This window comes from Triturus cristatus, chromosome 3_2 (assembly GCF_964204655.1).
Source record: "Triturus cristatus chromosome 3_2, aTriCri1.1, whole genome shotgun sequence".
Taxonomy (NCBI): Eukaryota; Metazoa; Chordata; class Amphibia; order Caudata; family Salamandridae; genus Triturus; species Triturus cristatus.
In genome coordinates, this window is record NC_140584.1 from 1,005,243,398 (window position 1) to 1,005,270,033 (window position 26,636).

The 26,636-nt window shown below is 44.6% G+C and overlaps 1 protein-coding gene across 3 annotated transcripts in view; it reads left to right on the forward strand.

The window, feature by feature from the left end:
- The window catches only part of LOC146858995 (complement factor B-like), an 824,021-nt gene that overhangs the window by 265,070 nt on the left and 532,315 nt on the right, over positions 1 to 26,636 (forward strand). For all 3 annotated transcript variants that reach the window (XM_085649642.1, XM_085649643.1, XM_085649644.1), the window contains one exon: positions 16,280 to 16,354. In XM_085649642.1, coding sequence (XP_085505768.1) covers positions 16,280 to 16,354 — 75 coding nt within the window. The remainder of the gene's footprint in view (positions 1 to 16,279; positions 16,355 to 26,636) is intronic.

The following is a 26,636-nucleotide window of genomic DNA, read 5'->3' on the forward strand; positions in this document are numbered from 1 at the left end:
TCACTCCCAAGTGTTAGTACATCTAAGCCATTATGTAGGATGGTCAAAGTGAGCGGTGGCACGCAATGTCATATCTTTACGCTCAACCCTGCATCTGGTCGCCCCGCGCAGCCCTCCCGGGGGCCCACTCACTTCGGGAGACGGTGACCCCACAATCATCAAGTGGCGTCCTGTGCGGCTCCTCCCCGTGTTTCAGCCGTCTGAGGGGCCAGTCCTCCGAGGGCCCCCCCGACCGTCCAGCCAGTCAGAGGCAGCCTCCGGATGATCGAAAAAATAGGTTTTCCCATCTGCCTCCACACGCAACCGCGTGGGGAAGAGCATGGCATACTTCAGTTCTCTGGCTCGCAGCAGTTTTTTGACCTCTTGGAATGTGCGCCTACGCATCTGCACCACGCGGGTGAAATCAGTGAAAAAGGTGATGTGTGCATTATCCAGGCGAATCTGGGGGGCTACCCTGGCGGTCTGGAGGATAGCGTCTCTGTCTCGGTAATTTAACAGACGGGCCAGTATTGGGCAGGGTGGAGCTCCCGGCTTTGGGCGACCCCCAGGCACTCTATGCGCCCTTTCAACAACAAAAAGTTTGGATAGACCCTTAGGCTGGAGTTTAGTTGTGATTAGGTTCTCAATAAAAAGGTCTACGGCATGGCCCTCCATTTTTTCTGGCACCCCCAAGACGCGTATGTTATTGCGCCTCATCCTCCCTTCATACTCGTCAAGTTTAGCTTCGGTGGATTTGCGGAAGGCCCGTAGCTCCGCGACCTCAGCCTGCAGCTGCGAGGTGTCGCCCGCCAGTCCCGCAGCGGTGGTCTCGAGCTGCTGCACCCTCTCCCGGTAGTTGGCGAGGTCAGCCCTGATTAGCGTCATTTCGGAGGAGAGAGTGTCTATGGACGTTCGGACTCCGGTAATGGCTGCCTTAAGGTCCTTCATAGTGGGCTCGGTAGGATCCTGTGTCGCGCCATGCTGGGCCAGTCTCCCGGCTCCCTCTTATCAGGTTGATCGGCCTATCGGTCAAGTTTACTTTGCTGGGACGCCCTGGCTCCCTTGGTGCCGGACATCGCGGGGCCGGTGGTTGGTACAGCGCAGGCAGAAAGTCAGATCGAAAACAGGGGTAGCACCCGGGTAGAATGATCGTGGCATGCGCTACTCCAAGGAGATTGTTCAGTGCAGGACATGTAAATACGGCGATTCAAAATGGCGGCCCCCGCCGTTTATAGGTCGCGAGGGGCAAGCGGGATATCCGCAGCTCACCCCCGGCAAAGAAGGATCCAATTCAGGGGAAAGATAGGTTGTGCCCAGTCCTGCAGATTTTGCCCACCGTTTCACCACCACGCCCTCGCCGCGTAATCCCCGATTTCAGTCGGGTAGCCAAAATTCGCTGATGTGATGTGTCCCCAGGGTATTGCTCCGCCCAATCTCTAGGGTATCCGTGGAGAGGGTGGCAAAGGATCACCACAGTCCTTTCAGCATGGAGGGACCAGATAGAATGCCACAGCCTTCAGGGCAGCACAGGTGGGAGCGTCCAATACCAGCCTCTCGCCGCAGCACGCCCCACCCCAGCACAACAAACAGAGGCTCACCACTCCACGTCCACAGTCGAACAGTCAGCTCCGGCGACAGCCAGCATCCCCCAGCTGCCACCGCGAGGAGCGCGGGTCGGTGTCCTCCGCCGGCACGGGAGGCGGTGCGGGGGGAGGGGGGAAGGCCCCCGCTCCAGCGGCGGCTCACGGGTCCCTCAGCGGCAGAATTGAGGGCCCAAGCGAGGCCCCCCAAGCCGGAAGACGAGGCAGCTCCACGGGTATGGGGAGATTCCCTTCTGCCAGGCAAGGAGGGGGGAGGGGGACAGCGCCGCAGAGTGGTGTGGGGTGTGCCTCTCACCCTCGAGAGGAGACACCCGGGCCGGCGTCACAGCGCCGTCAGCTGCCAGGCGTCGCCCCACTGATCGGCGATTTCCGGCGAATCGTGGTCGTCCTCCCCTCCGCGCCGGTGTCCAGGCGCCCCCTAGTCCCCGGCTGCGGAGACTCCCCTAGGCCCAATGTGCCGGGACCCGTTTCTCCGGATCGGAGGCAGCGCCGGGGCCCCACGAAGCAGGGGCCGGGTCCGCTAGTCGTGGGGATTCAGGTTCTAGTTCTTGATGCCAGGATGTGTAGCAGGATAGTTGTGTGGGAGAAGGTGATCGGCGGAGCCGAGGCACTACGCGTCCATCTTGCCTTGAAGCTAGGCCACGCCCCCGACAGCATTCTTCTTACGTTATATTGGGGAACATTGGGGCCTAGGGTGGCATTGCAGAAATTGTGCCTACCTGTGCTTGAGGGAGGAATGGCTGCTCCAGACTTTGAGAAGTATTACCTGGCTGCCCGCTTGTAGTGGCTGGCTCAGTAGCGATCGACTACCTGAGACGCTATAGGTTGCAGGGGGACTGTGGGATGCCTTATCGTGTCCTTTTGACCCAAATCCTTCTGAGACCTGTCCCTGTATAGTGAAGACAGGGTTTTGCCTGCACACATTGCTATGTTAGCATAAGCATTTTAGAAGTTAAACGCCATATTGCCTCTTTGCTGCTTTTGCACACGACACTACAGGTAGCTGTTATTATAAGTAAAACTGCTTGCTTGCTTTTTCTTCACATGAGAACGGTCTGTTTTTCACATCCCTAGACGTGCACCGCGACCTTAGTCTGAACACTGTGTGCAGAAACTGTCAAGGTCAAATAACAATTTATGCTGTTGAATTCATGTTGATGGGCCCACGCTCTAGACACAACAAGCATACTGCTGCAAATATCTGAAACTCAGGTGCTTTTAATATTGCATTGCATGCATGATGCTGGCACACTTGGAGAAAACCTTTCCAGACACAGAAAGCAGTGCTGATCCTTTTGTGTGATTCACCTAAGCTGATCTTTGAGGTATGGGGTTCCCCATTCAAACCTAGAGACCTTCTATTATTATTATAAAACTAGCTTATTAGCCAGGGGAGGGTGGTACACCAGGTATTATAGGACCTGTTTCCACTATCATTGTAGTATGATTTCTCCCTTTTTTTTTAATGGAATTGTAACAATGCTGATGGTTTTATTTCTAATCATTTGTTTGCCTATGTTAGCCAAAGAGCACGTAGTTAAAAATAAACAATTTAAACTTTTCCGTGTCTCTGATTACTCACGTTGTTGACTGATATGAGAATAACAACAAAAAAAGGTGTTTCTGATTCCCAACATTTCTGAGAGTATTCTAAGTCGCTTGCTTTGGGTTGTTTAATCATTGGTAGCTTCGATATGATACGGAGAACGAATGAGACACTGATGCCAGTCGGATAGGGGTTTAGGTACTGAGGTGAGTTTTTTGGTACACCACAATTCACTGAGGTCCTGGTTTCCTGCGCATAGTTCTGTGCATGAGCAGAATCCCCGCAACATGGCGCACCTAATGTTTTGGTCATATGAGTGAGACGCCTTAGTAGTGCTTATATTTGTCCACAACACTCTCACTCTTGTTTCCGGTTGACAGGAGTGACGGTTTAAACCTACCTATATAGTTGACTTATAGGTTCATTCAAGCTTGACAATTAAAAAGGTTTCTTTTTGAATTACTGACCTTTTTTTGTGCTACTGTTTAGATAGTTTTTCTTCTCTGCGTCCTTATGGCTGAAGTTGCTATTGCAGCGCATAGTCGCGCACCTCTCCGGCGTCATTTGAAGCAGTTTGGGGTGCCAGACGATGGAATGTCTATAATCTTTGTAGTGAGTGCCGATGCATCGTTCCCCTATGAGCTTTTTTACTCTTGGGTTACTTTTCCGGAGGTGAATGCGGACGATAAGACGTTTCACGCATACACTCCTACGGCAGTTTCAGCTAATTACGCGCTGTATAGGACGCAGGAAATTCCTATTTCCGCTTGGCAGCATCGTATTTGGTTCAATGGTGCCCTCCCCCACACCGTAACTTCGGTTTGGTTAGGTCCCTTGTCAATTCCTGGGGCCACTTGGCCAGTCTTGGCTGGGTTCACAACACATCCACGATATTTGCTAGCCCCGCTGAACGACTTGCGTCAACTCCATACCACCTTGATTGTGGTGCATAGGGCTTTATTGCAATACGTCTCTCGCAATGTCCAGGTGGGGGCACCTGGGGTTGCGATGCAACCAGTTGGACCGGCAGGGATCATATTAGTCCCATCATGGTTAATTCAGTAATGGGCAAGTGCCCCCAGAATAAGGATGATATGCCTTATTGGCTTGCTGAGAAATTTGACCAGCTGGAAGCAGTATTTCCAAATTCTACTCCTGTGGAAAAACACAGGATCCTTACTATTAGTTTGCAGTAAGACTTGGTCCCGGAGGTAACAGATTGTGAGAATGGGGGTAAAGTGTTTGCAGCAGTCTACACGAAGTGCTTCGGCACACCGTCTATGACTGTATTGCCCTCCGTGATTAAGCGTGTTCAGGATGAGCACGGTCCGGAGGTGACAGTCGAGTTGGGTATGAGGCTTGTCGGTGTGTTCGACGTAGTTGCTGATCTCATCCTTGCTAACGTCAAAGGAGATGCAGTTAACTTTCAGGTGTCGAATGCCCTGCGCCTCGTCGACGACGTCGATAAACCCCGGCAGTTACCGAAAATTATTGCGGAGGCTTATAAGACCATTGGCCGCAATAGTTTGGGGTTAAGCCTTTTGCTAAAACAACAGCGCAACCGCAAACTCAGACGGTTAAGTCTACTAAAGATGACAGTCCAGCTTTTCCTAAACAAAATTGAAAAACTAAGAAACAGGGGATGCAGCACCAATACCAGTGACTACTGAACACACATATGAATTTCGCGATCGCACGAGAATTAGGTCTCCTGAACAACGTTCTCCTTGTTCTTCACGGGAAACATTGGTCTCGCAAGCCAGAGGAGGTGAACGTAGCAGAGGTCGAGGTGCCCCACAAGGACGTGAGCAGCCCCGCCCGGCTGATGGTAAAGGCAAGCAAGACGAATTTGCACGTCAACTACTTCCGTTTCAGAAAAAGAAAGTTGCTGCAGTAACAGCGAGGTATGCCACAGATAGTGAGAACACAGCTTCGGAACCTGACATGGGCACTAACGCTGCTAGACAGCGCAGCGGAGGTTACAATAATGCAGCAAGCAATACGTCCATATCTGAAGGCGACAGCAACTGACACATTTATTACTGTAGAAACTGCAGACACTAGAGTGGCTCCCCCTGACAGACTATATGACATAGTCCTTTTAATTGAAGGTGACATACAACGTACCATAAAAGGGATTTTTTGGGAAAATCTGACCTCTACATATGACATTTTGCTAGCAGAGGTGGACTGGCCGCCAGATTTTGTTTTTGCCGATCCCAGAGGGGAGGAGGCAATCCTCCCCTCTTTCACGCACACAGTGCCAAAGGAGCAAGCTCAGAACTTTGCAGAAGAGTGAGCACAAGTGCTTGCTCCGGCGTTGTACCGTACTCAGGTTGGGTGGGATAAATTATCACCAAGCCATGAGATTCCATTGCAGTCTAAGCCACAGCCACAACCCCAATATCCCATGCGCCGAGAAGCTCACGTCGCAGAAATCCTTGAACAATTGGAATATCAAGGTTTAATTGAAACATGTGTGTCACCCATGAATAATCCTCTTTTTACTGTAACCAAACCTGATGGGTCGTACTGCCTAGTTTTTAATTATCAGAATTTGAACTCTCATTGGCGGACGTGCGCGGTACAAAACACCCACAATTCTGCCCTCGTTGATAGTCTCCTGAGAAAAAGGTTTAAGACCACACTTGATATCTGCAATGGCTTTTATAGCCATAACCTGTTCTCTATTAGTAGTCAATGGACAGCCTTTACTTCTGGTGGCAAACAGAAACAGTTTAAACGATTAGCCATGGGCTACATAAACAGTCCAGGTGTCTTTGCCGCACGTGTAGTCTCTCTGTTAGAGAGCATTGACCCTGATGCGTACTCAAATGTTGATGATATTTATCTCACAGACGACGAATTATGGCCGCATCTTTGTCATGTTTGCAGACTTTGGTTACAAATTTAACTTTGCAAAATCACACATTGCAGAATATACAGTGTTGTTTTTGGGCTACGAGCTCAACAATGAAGGACGAGGTTTAGCACCTCACTTCCTGGAGAAATGCGCATGTTTGCGCGCTCCAACAACTCTGAAAAGACTACAATCTTTGCTGGGTTTTTTGAATTTCGGGCGTACTTACATTCCCGATTATGCCCAGTGTATCAAGCTTCTTTTACCAAATCTTGCTGGCTGCCAGCATTCAGCTATCCTACACTCTTTGCAGGCTGATCTTCTTGCCTCTAAATACTTATTGACACGTGATAACCACACAAACTTTGTAATCAGAATTGTGCCTGGCGCAGTGGGTTTCACGTACTTGACGTTTAATGAAGGGGACACGGTACCAATTGCTTACAAGTCACACCTGTACACTCTGGCTGAAATGTGCTTTTCCACTGTCGAAAAAGTGTTACCTGCAGTACAGATGGCGATTCTAAAAGAGAGAGCGCTGTCGCAAGGGAAACGCATGTTGGTTGTCACACCGTATCCTGCTCTTGAAGCAGTGACGAAGGCCAGTGTATCGAATTCTAAAGCTTTGCATCCATGTTGGATACAATGGGCCACTTCTTTGACGTCTCCGGATTTCACATTCATCTTTGATGCCTCATTGCAGACCCAGGAGTATTTGCAGTATGAATTTGTTCATCCGGCTCCTCTGTCCTTGCACCCGCTTGAGGATTACAATTGTATCATTTACACTGATGGTTTGGCGCAACCGGCAACGGAATCTAAGCATGCTTATTCAGCGGCCTGCGCAATAGTGGCTGGAACTTTTGTGAATGGAGAATTCAAGTCTGATGTCGTGCACACACAGACATTGGGTGATTGTACCGATCAGTTGGCAGAGCTACGTGCTCTGGTGCTTGCACTGTAGTTTGCTGATCCTCGTATGACTACTCTTATTGTGAGTGACTCATACTACTGTCTTCAATCTTTCAACGACAATTTATTCTTTTGGTCTCAAAATGAATATTGTGATTCCAAAGGTAGCACAATCAAACATAAAATGCTTTGGGTTCGAGTCGCAGAACTTAAACAACATCTGCCGCTTGTGAATGAAATTCATACTCTTGGTCACCAGCGCGTAGGGGTACACACTGTTGGCAACAGTTTAGCTGACGAAGCAGCGAAAACAGCAGTGGCAACATATATGGTAGCAGCAGTTACAAGATCCAAAAGTAAGATTGATGATGACATCTTGGCAGCAATTGCTGCAACAGAGAAGGGTGATAATTACCTTTGAGGTTTCCCTTCTAAATACTCTTATCATTTAAGTCCTGATAAAGTTCCCTATGTGAGAATTAACGACGTTGGTGACAGGTTGATTCCCAACGCGGACCGCAGACTTGCTTTGATAACAGCCGCCCACCAAGGTATGGCTTCAGCCCATGCAGGCGTCTCAGCCACTGTTACTATCTTACAACAACGTTACTGGTGGCGCAGATTGTATAAACCGACTCGTGAGTATGTCCTTAATTGTGACATTTGCCAGCAGATTAAACCTTTGACTGCTGCGCGTCCACCTCAAACACAGTTGTACATATCTAATAAACCACTTGGGTGCGTTTATTTGGATCACTGCGGTCCTTTCTCCTCTGATACTGCGTATAAGTACATCTTAGTTGCAGTGGATTCATGCACACGTTTTCTATGGGTCTGGCCACAAAGGAGTGCTGATGCTCGAACTGTCATCAGAGATTTGCGTGTCTTTGTGGGAATTTTTGCATGTGGTACCCTCCATTCGGACCAGGGTCCGGCGTTCGCCTCTAAGGCGTGCAAGGATGCCATGAGGTCTTTGGGGGTCCAAGTCAAATTTTCATCTCCATACCGGCCTGAGGGCAATAGTGTTGTGGAGCGAATGAACCGCAACTTACAGCAATCCTTGACCGCTAGGGTTTTAGGTACTGGCAGGAACTGGTTGGCCCATTTGTATAGCGTTCAACATGCACTTAATAATCTCCCTAGAAGGTCTCTGGGTGGGCGGACCCCATACGAAATGCTCTTTGGCATAAAAATGTTTGTCCCGGACCTTGATGGTCTAGACATGGCGGCGTCGGCCGCACCCTTTGACGTAGATGATCATTCTGCTGTATTACAGAATCTACAAGAGGCTCGAGTCAGTCTTGCAAAGGAACACTTGCCCTCCACAACTTATGCTGCACTTCAGATTCGGTAGTTGGCTGGCTACCTCGAGTTGGTAACCAGGTCCGTGAGAAGGTGGAGAACAAGAAGGAGTTCAGCCCCTCTTATCGTGCACCTGTTCCAGTGCTTGGCGTGCAGGGTACAAGAACAGTCATTTTACCTCCACTTCTTGGTCGCAAGGATAACCGGTACATCTCCATTGACAATGTCAAACTACAACGAGTGGCCGATTCTTCTTAGTATGACTCCAGCGGTCTCTTATCCAGCAATGCTGAGAAATTCTGTTTTGGCTCTGGCAAATACCAACAGGCCTGACATTGCCATCGAGATGCATACAGTTACTAATCCTTTATTGACTCCACCGGCTGGTGGTCCCCATGAAGATACTGAGTATACCTATCCCACAGATGTGTCGTTGCCTGGTGTGCAATCAAGTGCAGTTGACCAGTCACGTTTTTCATTTGACACTAACTCTACAATATCGAATGCCTCATCGAAAATTTGTATTTTTGCTGTTTGGTTTAAAAGACATTTGTTAATCCCCCCTTGGACTTACGTTTGGCTGGTGCTCATATCTATTTTTTTGTTTATGTCGATTGGATTTGTGGTTGTCTTTTTTCGTCTAGTGAATGGACATTATTTTACAGAAAGATCTGCAATTAGATTAATTGATGGAACTTTGGCACCCCACTCCTCATCACACATCATGAAGAGGGACCAGACTTTTGTTCATATTACTGCCTGGCCTGTGTTAGATGGGATTGTATGGGATGCTGTAAAATTTCAAATTCATGGCCCCACAGAGGTGATTAATGTCCCCAATGTACTTTGTGTTTCTATGGGGGATGTTGTGAAACAAAACATACGCTCTGATGATTGGGATGTCCAAGCCGTCAAGGCTCTTTTTTCTGATTTGAAATATTATGCTGCTTTTGATGCTGAAGATTTGTATTTAGACTCAGCGAATTATGGAGAGTTGTTTTGCTACCAACACTATGGCAATCATTTCCTGCATAAAGCGAATACATTTAGAAATGTCGTTAATTATACGCAATGGGAACATTGTCCAGCTCCCATCAAAGGCAGCTCCAAAACTCTAGTGAAAACATTTACATATTTTACATATTTCAGTGTATCTAAACCTGAAGCCTTTTAATTTAAAATGACTGCTGAGTCAGCTTCCAAAGTTAGACTGACCCATACTATATGACTGTATTCGAAGTCCTTTATGGATGAATTAGCTATAGGGGGCTATGAGCTGTGGAAAGATACCATTGATCTTAAATCTGTTTGGGGTTCTAAAATTTGGCAGGTGCAAGGTTCTGAGGCTTTGCATCATGCATGCCTTATCCCGAACCATATGTTATTTTTGAATTCTACTATTTTTCAGGCCACCTGCTTTGGATTGGCTACTTCTAAAAAGATGAACGCCCCTACTATTCCTGATCTGGGTGCTTATCCTTCCTGGGACAATCACACAGATCTGTCCATGACTGACTTGCAGTCATTGATTACAAATACATCCTTCAACATTTCCGGCTTTAAACCCCAAGGATGGTTGATATGGCAAAAAACGTCTGACTCGTGTCAACATCGTTTTCTGGGTCTGATCCCTGGTTATACACAGGTTAGAATAGACCCCCGATTTTTATATCAAAGCTGCCTTAAAAATTCCACCTTAGCGTCAGTTAAACTTTCTCTCTCCAAATTAACTGACGATGTAGATTTGAATGATTTTGTTAAAGGCCCTGTGGGTGGCAGGTCCAAAAGATGGGTATATGCTATTTACAATGACGTTTGGAAATTATCTCAAATTGAAGCTCCTTCTAGATTAAGAGCTATTGATCAGGCTAATTTGGAAAAAGTGCTTGCTGTCATTGATAATAGCATTAACACTCTTTCTTCCAGAATTTACACATTAGATAATATTGTTTCATCTGTTGTGGATATTGTACAGGGTGAAGTGTCTGTCTTATACCATGGTCAAAATCAATTGCGTTCTATAATGCAGTTTGCATGGACTTTACAAACGTTGAAGGCTTGGAAAGTTCCTTGGGGCTACATGAATACTTCATCTTTATTCCTGCCATTTAATCTGACAGACAAACAACAGTTCATGTCCATGTAGGATGCGACATATTCACTATTGCACATTGAAAAGTTGGAACCTTTACCATTCTCTGTGGCTGAATCGAACTCAGCTGTGTGGCTTATCCATGGGTTAATTACCCTACCTTTTTCATTGTTTAAGTTTAAATGTATGAAACACTATGCCTTAGGCAGATATGAACCACTAGGTACCGCTTTCCTACATGAAGTTTGGTCGCTCCCATTTACATACAGGTGCATGAGAGAGGGTAAAGAGGTTTATTTAAAAGGAGAGGATTGCACTTCCACACCTGTTCACTCATAGTTTGTAGGAACATCCAATTGCATGGCGCTTGCAACGTTCACGCCCCGAATTTAGCTTGCATTTTGAAGGGAAATCCTGTGCCAGCAATTACGCCAACTTTCACGTTATTAGCTAATGGCAGCCATTTGCTTTCAAATAATGAGGCGTGTTGCGGGATGCTAGCGGGTATTCCGTACATTGTAACTGTGTCCCAATGAGTAGTCTGTTGTAAGAATGGACTTTTCCCACCCCCGCATGGGAGACTCAATGTATCCATCTGGCCTTCCATACCAACCTTGAAAGCAGAGTTCAACAAGATGAACAGAATAAGGGCTCTATTGTCTCAAAAAGAAGTCACCCTAACTTCCTCTCATGAAGCATTTGTCCTTCACGTAGCGAAACACCCGCACCGAGGTGCATGCTCTTTTAAATACTAATCTCCCACTTCATTTCGGTGCTCGGATTCACACTATATTCAATGCCTCATCAACAACTGGCTTGGTGCATTTTTTTAAAGTCGTGGGCTCCGGCCTTGTGACCTCACTCTAAACAATATTTGGTGTGATACCGGCATTTTTTCATTCTATTTTTTCCAGCGTCTTTGGCGGGCTTCCATTAATCCTCTCCTTGACTGCTGGTGTGCTGCTGTTGATTTGTTTGCTACGCAATGGCTGCACGATCTGTATCACACGACAGCCAGCCCCGGCTGCTCCAACTGCACACCCGGATGCTTGAATACTATGGAACAATACCTCTGGCCACTTTGAGCGTAGCCTATGGATTGTCCTTCTGGTTCTCATACTTAACTTGCGTGCATCCTGTTTTCCATTGCCTTGATTGTTCATTTGAATGGGCTCTGGATTTGTGCATGTCGAACACGGCGTCTCCTGCCCCGGATTATGATCGACTGTTGAGCCCCTTAGTGGCTCATGAGTTGGACTGTTCTGGTATCGAGATTATGGCCTGTGCAGCTGCGCATGGAATCCTAGGAAATTGGGATATATATGCGGCATCCCATGCCTTCCTGGTGTGAAGTTATCTCGAAGAACATGCAAGTTGTCCTCTGATAGTGCTAGAGGCTCCGGTAATCGAAGAACATGTATGTTCGTTTACTTTATTAGATTGGATGGCTGACTCATTTACTGAACATTTCAATGACTTCCTCTTGGAGGCTGTTTGCGACATACTGTGCCTACACGTTGATGGATTAAATTGGCAGTTGTCCATCTTCCGCACTTACTAAATGGAAATTGTTTACTTTTATTTTTTTATTCCAAAATGGGCTGTATACCGCCCCAGATTGATTTTTTTTGTTTTTTAATTTTTTCCCAACAAACTTTTCGAACTTTCACTACCAATTATACGGATTGGCAATATATGAACTTGGTTCTATCTCACTTGAACTTGAACTCTGCGTTCCTACATTGCTTCCCTATTTTGTTCGTGGTCCGATCAAGGGAGGGTGTAGTGAAGACAGGGTTTTGCCTGCACACATTGCTATGTTAGCATGACCGTTTTAACAGTTAAACGCCATCTTGCCTCTTTGCTGCTTTTGCACACAACACTACAGGTAGCTGTTATTATAAGTAAAACTGCTTGCTTGCTTTTTCTTCACATGAGAACGGTCTGTTTTTCACATCCCTAGACGTGCACCGCTACCTTAGTCTGAACACTGTGTGCAGAAACCGTCAAGGTCAAATAACAATGTATGCTGTTGAATTAAGGTTGACGGGTCCACACTCTAGACACAACAAGCACACAGCTGCAAATATCTGAAACTCGGGTGCCTTTAATATTGCATTGCATGCATGATGCTGGCACACTTGGAGAAAACCTTTCCCGACACAGAGAGTAGTGCTGATCCTGTGATGTGATTCACCTAAGCTGATCTTTGAGGTATGGGATTCACCATTCAAACCTAGAGACCTTCTATTATTATTATAAAACTAACTTATTAGCCAGGGGAGGGTGGTACACCAGGTATTATAGGACCTGTTTCCACTATCATTGTTATATGATTTCTCCCTTTGTTTTTATGGAATTGTAACAATGCTGATGGTTTTATTTCTAATCATTTGTTTGCTTATGCTAGCCAAAGTACTGCATCTTAGAGCACGTAGTTAAAATTAAACATTTTAAACTTTTCCGTGACTCACGCTGTGGACTGATACGAGAATAACAACGAAAAGGTGTTTCTGATTCCCACCAGTCCTGAGAGTATTCTAAGTCGCTTGTTCTGGGTTGTCTAATCATTGGTAGCTTCGATATGATACGGAGAACGAATGAGACACTGATGCTAGTCGGATAGGAGTTCTAGGTACTGAGGTGAGTTTTTTGGTACACCACAATTCACTGAGGTCCTGGTTTCCTGCACATAGTTCTGTGCATGAGCGGAATCCCCGCAACACCTGCAGCATTGATGTGCAGCAAGAATGTGTTAGTTAGAACAGCAAGATACACTGGGTGAAGGCACTGCAGAGGATTCCATACACTTTGAACTCCCCTTGATTATTGTTCAAAAGTGGTGGCATCTGGGGGGCTGGAGTGGTCTATGGTTGTGAATTGAGTCAGGATGCTCCTTTCTGGGCGATTTATTTGCAGGGGGTGAGGCCAGTTTCTTTCGGGATCTGAGAGAGACTTACGATGTCACAGCTGGACATTTCTTGCTGTACAGGGCTCTGCTGGGTAAGATTCATGCTTGGTGGGATTGGGGTCCGCGGAGACCTCTGAACATTAATGCATTCGATATATATTCCTCATAATGGGTAGAACAAGGGCTGCTACACTTCTCTATAGGGCTCTACTAAGGGGGCACAAGTGAATCTCTCTCTGTTGCACCAGAGCGGGGATGGTGGATTTTGGGCAATCGTTTAATGAACAAGCATGGGCGAGGACCATGGCCTGCAACCCCAAGATATCTCGTAATGCTCAGTTTAAATTAATCCAGTTTTCCTTCTTGCACAGGGTGTATCTTACCTCTCATTGCTTCCATGCTATGTTTCCAGGGGCTGTTTTTTTATCATATGGTCTGGACCTGCCACACACTGGCTCCATACTGGGACACTGTCCTGCAGGTTATCCTCCAGGCCACTGACAGACCCTTTGAGTGCTCTCCACAGTTGTGCTTATTAGGCTTTCATTGTCATATGTGCCGCCCATAGAATGAAAGATAGGTTTGAGGTCTTGGCACATTTTATCTTGCACTTATTCTTACCTCCAGGCAATTGGCAATGAGTTGGAAATCTGCTGGGCCTCCGCACTGTATAGAAGTTTTTACTTAGATTTTACCAGCATGGGATGCAGTTTTGGTGGCCTGTCCCAGAATGGACGCCCAGAGTCTGATCCTGGTGGAGGAGGGGCGCTCTGAGGTTCCCTTTCTGGGCCTCAGCGTCTCGCCGTTGCGGCCCAATCCCACTTCTGTTACTTGTGCCGGTGCTGGTAACCCTGCCTGTTTGACTGTTGTGAGGGATGTAGAAGTGACGTGGAATTCGTAAGGCCACCTTCGTTATCATGGCTCTGGTTCTTACCACTCCACTGTACTAAAGTTGTGTGATGCTGTTCCAGTCTCATTCCGATTATGTCAATCCATATCTTACTGCTTTACCTTATGTACCGGATGCTGCCTCCCTTGCCATACACATTTGTTATATCCTGTTGTGTTCTGTTATTCATGAAAACTTCAAAAAAGCATTTTTCTTTCTAAAAAAGGAGTATCATGTAGATTGTTGTTGTACACGTTTCATCTTTCTACTCCTAAGTTTTGTAAAAGAATGTGTTGTTACCTGAAAGGGGTACATTTTGCTCCACCAATGGCTATTAAGTAGGATTCAAGTAGCCTTGCTCATTGTTTCCATGCGAGTCATTGCTTTCCTATATCATTTAGAAAAGATGGCGGTTGTTTTGTACCTGTTGCAGCCATGATGAAGTAGAATGACTGTTTTGAGAAAATATTCAAATGGATAAGGATTAGGCAAATATTTTAAGAGTAGGATTGATTTTCCTTTCCATGCACTGTAGGATAGTTTGGAGATATTTACCGCAAACCACAAGAAGGCTTCAAAATACGTCTTTTTTAAAAGTCCAGTTTTTATATCTATGCATAAGTTCCATTCATTTTTTCATCGAGATTGGGGATCCCTCTACGCACCAGTGTAGATGAATGTATCACATGTTGCTTTGTGAAGGCAGGAGAGGAAAAGTCATATAAAAGAGCCAGCAGGGTGCAGTAATGTGTAACCACCGTCCCGTTTCAAAAGCTTCAAAAACATTGAGGAACTGCTTGAGGTAGCCTGAGGAGAAGGTTAGAGCCACCTACTCGTGACGGCTGCAATCGAAGAGCAGTATACCCTGGGTGCATTACAGCCCTAAGAGGAGTCTGTTGCTATTATGCTGATTTGGAACCAGCAAGAAATGTGTGAGGCAGCCTGGAGCATGAGGTCTGTTAGGGAATAGGCTCCAAGTTATGTGGTATTAACTGCAACCGAAGACACAGGATACGGGGGTGCTACAGCCTTAACAGGGTGACGTGCTATGCCGAGTGTGATGCTGGTAGAAGTTACCACAGAGATAGGTTGATAAATTCATAATGTCGGAAGCACGGTATCTTAAGGTCGCTGAAAGCTAGAGAGGCAAAGGCTCTTGAAACATCTGAGGCGTCATTCAAAGTGCAAGTAGCTGCAGATGGTAAGTGGATATGTGATCTCCTAAATCAGAGTTAGTGGTGACATACTCTTACCGGTGTAGAAATAAAAGATGGACCAACTCCTGGGTTTGGCACTAAGGCCAGCGTGGTTTCCACTTACTTTGGATGGGGAACAAACACAAAACAATACAGAATGTCAATGTAATTGCAACCTGGAACTGCTCTGACAGCTTTCTGGGTTAAGGGTGTACTTAAGAGACTTGTGTGTAATCTTCAGCTTGAAGGTTTCACTCCTAGTTTAACTCTGTTTCATCCTTCAGGGGGTGATGAAATATGGTCTGTTGGAGGTTGCTTCAATGAGTAGCTTGTGAGCTACCGGCAGCCTTCCAGCTACTTGTATGTAGCTCTCCCATGTTCAGCCCAGCATACTAAATTAGAAGCTTTTGCTTATTTGAATATTTAAAAATTGAGAGTGCATGTAAGAAGAAAATGTGTGTATGTTCAATACCCATAAACTTATGTTTAGAGAAAAATGGTTGAATTTCCAAAATATATTTAAAGTTGATATTTGACTGATAAAACAGACGGTGTGGGAAAGACTTACTACTGACAGTATCACCTTGGTGCCAGGGGCACTGCTGCTTGGCTGTATGTATTACCCCCATTGCGGCATTCCACAGTAACAAAGCCTGTTTTACCTTGCTGCTGGCAACCCTGTCTGGTGCACTGAGGTGATCACTGCTGGTAATCTTGCTATCGGTGGCTAATAATGCAATCATCTCTGATTTGGTCACTATTACAGCACTGATAATGTTAGTAACTTGGGATAATTTTCACTGAACTAAGTAGCTCTTATTACAGAAAAGCTTGGAGACCCCCGTTCTGTTGAGTAGAGTGATAGCAACAGTTGTTAAATACAATTAAATTAGTTTGTAATGTATACCTTAAAACATGACTTTAATTATTCTTATGATTATGTTTTATTTTCCTGACATACTGATTTCTTCTCTATTATTCATTTTCAAAGGTTGGCAAATGTTTGATAGTCCGCTTAATCTTGAGAAAGAATTGCAGATTCTGGAGACCGAGGTAAAACGCTCAGGTGAGGATATAATTGCAGTAATGTCTCCAAATTTCCTCCACCTTTGTGGTAGCCCTGTGCCTGGTCACTGTGCTAGTTACAACTTTCTTGGTGTCTAGTGCTCTGCAGAATATTAATGTTTCTCATTGAATTTCCTGGAATATCCTCATCGTGGCTCCACCGGTAACTGCTGAGCTTTTGTGGTTTGGTTCAGCAGGATACTGAGAGAAGTGGTGAGGGGAGACAGGTAGCACAGAATACCACAGCATCAGAATAACGTACTTTAGCTATTTTCATTTTACAGCATACAAGGCTGTGAATTTGCCCCCTGCACGACACAATTTTCCAATGTCTGTGTCTGACTATGTGACTCTCACACCTCTGTAAAGGGGTACAGGGGTTACACTTCTCTTGACACTAGATGGTTATTAGTTAGTGCCTAAGTGCCTAGAGTCCTCCTTTTGGTGTGGTGTGATTCTGTATCCAACTACCGTGCCGGCAAGAATAGCAAGCAGTATTGATGAAGGCCTGAATAGAACTTGCTTCACAGGGCTCTCAGGCGTGTGGTACTATGGGTTGGGTACTCCCCTCAAGGGACACAAAACTGATGGACCTGCAGTGTATGTGACTGACATGCTTCTGCCTCTGCAAAGGGAGGCTTGCAAGCTCAAGTCTGTCATCACTAAACAACGCGGATGTAGGTTCTAGTGAGTCCCAGTCCATCAGTCAACTGCAGTATCAGGAGTAGACAGCTTTACAGACAATTCTAGTGGTATCCATGCTCTTTTTGAAGCTGGTATAGGGAACCTTGAATTGACTGTGATGGCCACCATTAGGAGGTATGCCCTCAGCCTCTACTGCGGATGGAAGTCATTGGCAAAATATAATACAAGTGAAGATTTACATGATTTCTAATTCTCAGTTTTGCAAAACTGGGTTGTGTTCCTGCTGTGGGATCAGCCCTATATTTAATAAACAATCTGTTCCAAATGTGCGGCATAGGAATGGGTAGAAGCAGCCTTCCCTTTATGAACTTTAAGCTGAAGCAACACACTTGTGATCACGCAAAATTATGAGGGGTTCCCCTTTCTTTACCCTTTCTTTCAGGCTCTCTATATCATTAGCTTTCCTTTGGGCCTCCAACAGGTTGGGAAGTATTCTCATTACAGGTATTCATTATTCTGATGAGGGGTACCTGTATTTGTTTAAACTGCTAGTGTTTCTTTTAATCTTCCTCAGTGCTTGAAAATTGCAGAATTTATTGTCTAAATTCTACTTGGAGTGGCGGTTTGGTTGTGATTGCATGCCTTTCTGTTTCTGGCTGTACCATTCTTTCAATGAGTATTTTTGAGTATGTACACAGTACTGGTGCTCTGTAGTTACTCAGTACACCAGTAAATATTACAGATCCTACATGCACACATTTAAATCTGGAACATAATTTGGATGGCTGCATAGGTATTAATATAGGTCAAGATGAGCAATTATGTATTGAAAATAACCTTTACAGCAATGTAGACTTTCTCCAATGATCGAATTTATGAACTTGCTGCATACATTGATTTTTATTTTTATAATTCTTAATCATAATTCCTCACATGTATTTCTTCTGATCCACAGGTATATCATATGGCCCTTGGTGAAAGGAAATACAGTGACTTGAGACATAGACCCTCTCTCCTTTTTAGGTCAAGCATTAGTGATGACCTGTTGTATCTCTCTTTGGGGCTTTGGCAAACCCACCCATTGCCATTGGCTGTTAGCTGCAGCATACAGAAATGCTGGTTTCTGATTGGTCTATTACTGCAATTGTCCCTCCTTTGCGTGGCTCATTCCTCCCATGGCGATTTCACTAATGGTTTCTTTTGGTTGTCCCGCAGGAGGAGGCCATACCTGGTTTTGTTCATTTAGCTACTTCAGTATCCTCTTTTTCATTATCGTTAATTGTAGTTTTTTTTACTTCAGTGAAGTCACGGCCAGTAATTCCAGCATGGTTAAAGACCATGTGACATTTCCTCTAATGCCACCAGGGTTAATAGTGAAATTGTGTCACTTCTTGTGATGTCACTGAGGATCAAGGCGCATGTGCTGTCACTTCCACTGCCCCTAGCATTTTAGTAAATCAATGTATATATTCGATAGAACAATACTGTCCTGGATCTTGTATGTGCATAACTTATGTTTTTATTTTTAGATTGCTTTCTTTCAGTTATAATAAAAGACCAAATTAAAACCATCCAGGTCAGAAGGCTTTTCTCAGAGAATAGTGAACGAAGTATTACATACATTTTCCTGAGATTTTTTTACTTTGACGATTCTTTCACAGTGATGTGTAGCGAAGAATATGCTACCGCGGCATCCAATTGAGTAGCATTAGTGCCCGCTAGTGGGCAGAATACTAATTGCTTCTAAAGTGTAGCATAATTATGTGCTGTCGAGGATGAAAAGAAATGCAGACAACTCTGTGTGCTGCTGGCACTGATGCATTTATGAGAACTTGGGGGAAGAAATTCCTACGAAAACATAGGGGCAGAGAACAGGATATGCATCGTAGGAAGTCGATGTTGTCCTCAGAGGGGAGCAAATTAAAAACCTTATAGAGAACCGAGCCATAGGTTTGTTAGAGCTGTCACCTTTCTCCCCCAAAATTATCAGCCCTTTTTTTTTTTTGTTGCTAGCTAGTAGGTGAAAAATGAGTCTAAAATCCCCAGTATGATTTTTAGGTGCGGTCTAGGCATTGCATGTGCTGTCTCTTCGAGACATGATGCTGAATCTGCTCTGTGAGCTTACAGTTGCCCATCGTTTTTTAATTTGTTTGTTTGCGTGTCTTTTCCAAAAGCTTGCTTGTATCTGGGTCATTCTGTGTTTTTTTGTCCCTCTTTTTAGTGTCTTCCTCCCTCCCATGGAGCAGTGGTCTTTAACTTGTATGCTTTCACTTTTGTCAATTTCTGTTGGTGTATGCGCACTCTTTTTAGGTCGAGCAGTAGCACTGACCTGTTGTATGTCTCTGTGAGGTTTTGGCAAACTCACCCATTGCCAATGGCTGTTAGGTGCAGCATTCAGAAATGCTAGCTTCAAACTAATCTATCACTGCAATTGTCCCTCCTTTGTATGGCTCCTTCCTCCCATGGCAATTTCACTAATGGTTTCCTTTGGTTGTCCCACAGGAGGCGGTTGTGCCTGATTTTGTTTAACCTGAGTCACCCCTCGCCACTCCCCCTCTGATCTTCAGGGTTCCTCCTAGTCGTCTCAACGTCACAGTTCCTGCTGGATATATATCTTTTTTTGGTTTATCGGCATTCCTGCCATCGTTTTAGTGACGATTGTCATCTATTTTTTATTTTTAAATGCAGAGTTTTACCACTGCCGAGACTCAAACCCGGTTCCTCAGGTCCGAAGTGGGCAGCTCTGGTGGTTACTACAAGCAAACGAACCAACCCAACTGCATAACACCTATTTTTAAACAAGGCGTAAAGTCTCAATGTAGGAATGAGGGGGAATAAATCACCTCATCCAACCAGGGCAACAGCAGTGTGCAGAAAGGACTTTGGTTTATGACATGATAGATTATGACTTTTCATGTTATCAAAATATATGTCCTTAGTATATTGTGTACATCAATAATACGCATTTATATCGATATTCATAAATAGATCATAAATAGTCAATAAAATTGATACAAAAAACAAATATTATATGTAAAAATACAGAAACCCCTACAAACCGATCATGAATATAAATGTTGTACAAAATGTGCCCCACATGTCTTGAATGTTTTTCAACACAGCACACACTAATTTACTCATTTAGACACATAGACAAAACAACAACAAAACTGGTCAAGTCTACAAGTATACAATATTCATCGATCTCATGAATGGTCAAACATATAACAAAGAAGGGTTTATACACATTATTTCCTTATACACTGCAGCATTACTTTCAGCAGTAACTGTTGTTATGTCTTTTAAATTGTTTTATAATTTAGTTTTTTTTTCTACACAAGAACTTGTATTGGCATCCAATCTTGTTGGAAAATCTGTGCCAGTCGTGTTGGGAAGAAACAATTGCGCCAATGCTGTGACTGTTGCCGAAGCTGACGCGAAAGGGGTCTCATCTGCGCGAGTCAAGGATGCTCTCAAGTTCAAGGGGCTGACGTTGTGCTTCTCACTCCTGAATGTCAAATCGATCGGATTTCTCGTCTCTCCCTCATTGCTCCACTCTCCCTCCAGGCCTCTCGTCCCTCCTCTGCTGCTCTCCTCTCCCTCCAGGCCTCTCGTCCTTCCCCTCTCCCTCCAGGCTTCCCGTCCATCCCTCGTTGCTCCCCTCTCCCTCCAGGCTTCTTGCCTCTCCCTCATTACTTCCCCTCTCCCTCCAGGCTTTTCGTCCTCCCATGCTGTTCTCTTATCCCTCCATGCCTCTCGACCCTCCTCTGCTGGTCTCCTCTCCCTCCAGGCCTCTCGTCCCTCCCCTCTCCCTCCAGGCTTCTCGTCCCTCCCTCGTTGCTCCCCTCTCCCTCTGCTTAATTTGAGGCACTGGTTGCGGCACCCAGGATAATGTGCTGCATGGATAAATAATTATAAGGTCCCAAAGGCAAGACAGATTGCATTGCAAATGCTTGTTCCATTTTGTATTTGAAACTCTAGTGAACATGCTGAAAGGACACCATTTATTTCTCATTGTGGCAGCATGTTTAGGACTTAATGCGTCCACTCTTTAAGCACTGCAGTTGTCCTGAATGTTCCTTTTATTTTGTTTGGCCTGATCTGTTCACTTGTAAAGATCAGTTTAATAGCCAGTTATGCATAGTCCTTGTATGTGATTCATCTAGACTCTAGATCTTTTGGACCTTCCTTCTGTTGGTCTAGGAATCTAGTACAATGGCTCCTGCCCATGCCTAGTATTGCAGAACAGGTAGGTCATGTCATGCTGTGGTATTTAGGCTTTGTTCCATGTGTCCCCTCAGTGTAATAAACCATCTGCCAATATTTCTAGTCATTTGAAATAACTTTAATGTCTATCTCAAATATATACAAACAATGTATAATCATCCTAACAGTCCTTGCACTCGGATATAGTCACCGGATCCCATCAGAAAATGCTACACATTTGCTTATCTTTAGCAACTTCAGTCTGAATCTTTTATATTCGTCTTGCCGTTATGGCTCTTCAGCTCAGCGTGGCATACCTTGCCTCTCCTTATTATTTTTCCATTTATGTTCATCGATTTCAAATTGGAGGATAACGTCCGCGGTTTGTAGTTTCAATTTTAAGTTAAACTTGGGTATGCCCAAGAGGGATATAGCGCAGCTTTGGGGCTCCCAGCGGCCTCCCACCGTGTCAGTATGGAAGGAGAACATGGACTGGTGTATGTTCAGGGAGAAGACTGTGTATGTGGCCCGTGGTAAACCCGGGGCATGGGGTAGAATTTGGGGGCAATGGAACGCGTATCGTGGGGGTATCTGTACTCCCCCCCTTGTGGACACCGATATTGCCTTGTCCCCCTGACCCTTGATAGTTCCTTGCAACTTGTTGTAATAATCGAATATAGATGCTCCTCTCCCGTTACCCCCCCGATCTTTCAGTACTCCTTCCTCTTGATAGCTAATTGAAGGTCCGAAGTAGAGTCCCCCGGATGTAGCCTGACCCACGTTTTTTTTTTTTTGCCCTTATGCCTCGCCTTTTGTTTTTAGTTGTTATTTATGTTAAATTTATGTCTCCTGCCTCCTTCGAACTATCCGGAGCCATTTACGGGGCTGGGCCCCAGGAGTCGCCTACTGCCTTAACTAATGTACGATCCTTTCTGAATCTAGCGGCCGGCCCTGGTGGTTGTAGGCCCATGCTTGTAACTGACTTATTGTTTAATAAAAAATATTTAAAAAAAAAAAAAAAAAAAACTTGGGTATGAATCCTTAGTACAATTTATTTCACCCCTTTCTGTTTCATTTTAAGCATATACCTGATTTCAATCCCACATTATTAGCAACTGCTATTAAAGTTTTTGTGAACTTGTGCTTTTTAGCGCTCATTTCTGTAGAAAACAGACTCTGTTCTTCATGCTGACTTCTGGGATTTGTTTTCACATCTTTATTTAATACCTCAGTGCATATGAATAATAAACAATGTTATCTCAATATATACATCAATTCCACAATGATGACTGTCAATTGTTTTTAAGTATGCTATTCAAAATGCATTCACTGATATTGAAATTCTGTGATTTATTGACTTCTGAAAAGTGTGCTTGCATCATTAACATATATTTTAATATTTATTAATGGTAGAGTTTGTTTCTCTTTTGTTTATTTTATTAGTCGCAAATGTTTTGACTCCACATTAATATAACAACTCATATTGTTCAAACACTACACCTCTTGAAACTCATTTGCTATTGTTCCAGTTCACACACCTAAGAACGGATGCATTACAATTCATTAAGTCAAATCTAAAAATAAATTCTCTGCCACTTTTGTAATTTTTTTTCAAGATGGTCAGATTGAAACATGACCAATCTTGCCCTCCATTTAATCCATTGGGTTTTTGGAAATTTAAACATTCCATCCAGACCATTCTCTTTGGAGTAAAGGTTTTCAATTTCACCTCAGTGTCCTTAACTGGATTTTCCATTTCCATTGCTGATGATTGAATTATAATAATATATTTTTGAACAAAGATATTTGATCAAATAGATTTTACCTTCTGTATTACACATTACGAGTATTTAAAAAAAAATATATATTGCCTGTTACTTGTTGGTACATGTTTGGTACACCTATTATTCCATTACATTTTAGCAGTTCAAACATGGGTATATCTCTGTAGTCATTGATAGATCTTTTTTGGGGGGATTTCTGAACACCTGCTCTGATTAGAAAGTTCTTCAATTTATGCAGATAGATTTTTCTATTTATAAACTAATGGTCCTAAATGTATGACCACTCAAATATTGTACTATTATTCTCTATGTAATTATTTGCCCCACCTGTGTAGTGTATAATTTTATACACTACAATCTTGTACTTTCAATTTTGTTAAAGGGTTTTACCTTGTTATTCGCAACATCTTTTCTCTTGCTTTTTGTAACACATGCTCAAGATAATTTATTTTTGTGAATTTTTTACATATTTTATTCTCTCTCTCTTATGCCCTTCATTTCGTCACCCACTATCCTACGTCCATGCAACACTTGACTGTTTGGCAAATTCTAGATGAATGCTTTCGGATGGTAACTCTTTGATAACAATAAACTTTTATAGTCTCTGCTTTTTACATACAGATCTGTTCTAATCAATCCACCTTCTGGACTCAAGATTGTAGCTTAAAAATTAACAGAAGGTTGGCCTTCAGTTAGTGTAAGCTTTCTAGGGGAAGTCAAGTCTTTAAATATTCTACAAATTGGTATAATTTTCCTTCAGGTCCACTCCATATTTAAAAAATGTCATCAATTAATTGTCTCCAATGGAAGATATAGATGTTCTACACAGGGTTTACATATTGCACTGCTTAGACTCAGTAAAGAACACTGGTCCAACACGGGTGTGTACAGACTGCATGCTAACTCTGCACTCCAGACCACCACCTAACATACAGACCACATAGTAAGCTTCTTACTATGCTATGAGCCTTGAGCGGTCTTCCCCGCTTATGCCTCTGGCCTGCCCATTAGCTTTGCTTACACATGATACCGCTTGATCTTTTATATCGATATTTCACACTTGAGGAAGATTGACCATAACGCATTGTGGGTGCAAGCCCCGGGAACTCATCGAACAAGTTACTTACCTTTGGTAACGATATATCTGTACGAGACATATATTAGTTATAGATTCCTATTATTATAGACAGGTGTCAGACTGGATTCGGAGAATTGTTTTCTTAGCAGTACCCCTGCGCGCCGGTAGGTGGCGTCGGCTGACTCCGGGTTCGTCGTCGGCATGGTGATCGCTGGTATGACTTCGCGGTATCTACTTATACGCCGCCCCTGCGTGCTGATGCAGGTTCTTTACACAACATTCCAAGGCAGAAGCGCAGAGCCATGCAAGACACTGACCACTGGTGCACAAAACTAGTGCCATGAAAGGGAATCCCTTACTCAAGAAGACAGTTCACAGAACGGGGAGGATGGGTGGGGCGGTAAGGAATCTATAACTAATATATGTCTCTTACAGATATATCATTACCAAAGGTAAGTAACTTGTTCATCTGAAAGAGACTATTAGTTATAGATTCCTTACCTTAGGGTAGATACCCAAGCAATACCATCCCTGGAGGTGGGTCTGCGAACTAAATTCACACCAGAAGGTCCTGGAGAACTGAACGGCCAAAGAAGCCGTCTCTCCGGACTTGACTATCCAGGCAATAATGTTTAGTAAACATGTGCAAAGATGCCCACGTGTGTCAAGCTCTTCGACTCCTCTGGATCAGATCGATGCTCAATATGGTCCACCTCTCGATAGCTTCAAGTCTGAGGGCTATTATAGCGCAGATCAGTGAAGCGATCGAGCGAGGGAAGGAAAGGGAGGGGACAGCGGGGAAGGAGACCTGAAAAGACACAAGAAGACAACAATGTTATAATCCTAATGTCCCCACCACTCTCTACCCCTACCCAGTATGTGAGTGCCACTATTACCTGTAAAGAAAAAGAAGGATACGTGTGGCTCCTTAGGTGCAGATCACGCTCTCTACCCAAGGACCTGAGGCCGGCCAGACAAGGCCTCTTCGTACTCAAGAACACATACGTATCACTAAGATGGAGAAGACAGCATTATTATCAGATATGTTCTGTAAGCGGGGCCCCTCTCTAAGTGTGACCCTTTCTCTTAGTTTGACCTACCCAGATTTATATCTGATAACATGTCGCAGAGGTTGTATGAGATTGCCTCATCTCATCCACAATCCCCTGCTAAGAAAACACTACAATAAACATATTGATTAGTTATCTCGCATCCATTGAGCTTAAATGGTTCCACGCACATCGGTTGATGAACGAGTCAAATGTAACATAAAGACAGTCTTTGCTCACTCCAAGTAAATGATTGTGTATAACCCACACGGTCATGCAGCGTTAGAGTATACACTTCATATGCCCAAGCACTGGTATCCCTGCTACTCGCAAGAGCCGACAAACGTGTGGCTCGCCAACGAGGAGGGACACCTGGTGCAACGAGAGCAATGATATGCCAAACAAACGATAAGACTCATGCGAGCCCACGAGTCTTGCAGCACCTCCTTGTTTGAAGTGCGTTGGTAATCTTCCCCCAAAACCTTCTCAAGCCCAGGGAGGCTGTGTGGAAATTGCGCTGGTGCACTGCACCCTTACCGTACAGGTTGAGACTGCCGGAAGTAAAGCCTTCCCGGTTTTGTCTCACGGGTCTTTGGGAACGGACACTTTACTTACGTCGCTGTTGGAAGGGTTCTGCCAGAAGCCATTGGGAAAACCGGGAGCAGGAACAGAATCTCCTGCCGCTTACGTCGCTTCCGTACACAAAATAATCTGCACTGCCGCCAGGACAGAAGGGCTCTATGAAGCCTTCCGCACCTGCACGCGCATGACGCCCTGCCGCTACTGCTCATGGGACGTGTAGTCCTTTAGCATTTCACGGAATCAACGAGGCTTGCCAAAATCGTTTCTTTCCGCAGAAGTGCGGAAGTACGACCAGGTTTACGTGACCCCACAGTACATCCCCTTTACGTGGAGCCCTTTCTTTTCTGTGGCAGAGGATGCTTCCTATGGAACGCGGCAAGTAACCTAGGAGCGTGTATGGCGCCTGCCGGTTCCCAAGAATTGTCTTCTGGCCCGTACCCCTTCCAGGATATGAGATACCACCTGTTTCGGCCTCTTGTTTTGGTATCTAAGATTTTTGCGACTTCGTATTCTTTATCATTGTTTATCCACACAAGGCTTGGTCTCTTCTTAATGGGTGTGACCGAGGGCTTTAAGAGCGATACATGGAATACAGGATGTATGTGCATAGAAGCCGGCAGGGCTAGTCTCACAGCCACAGGGTTGATTAGTTTAACCACTTTATAAGGTCCGATAAACTTAGGGTTGAACATTGACGGTTTTTTAAAAGTGGATGTTTTTTGTGGATAACCACACCATGTCTCCTGTTTGGTAGGCGGGGCCTACTCTACGATGTTTGTCAGCCCCCTGTTTATATTTCTGTTTGGCTATCTGTGGCTGAGTTTGGGTTCTCTTTAACGTGTCCTGAATGTGCTTCACCCTGTTGTGTACCTCGGGCATGTTTGTATCCCCACCTGGATGCAGCAAAAGAAAAAATCTGGGGTGAAACCCGTATGTGTT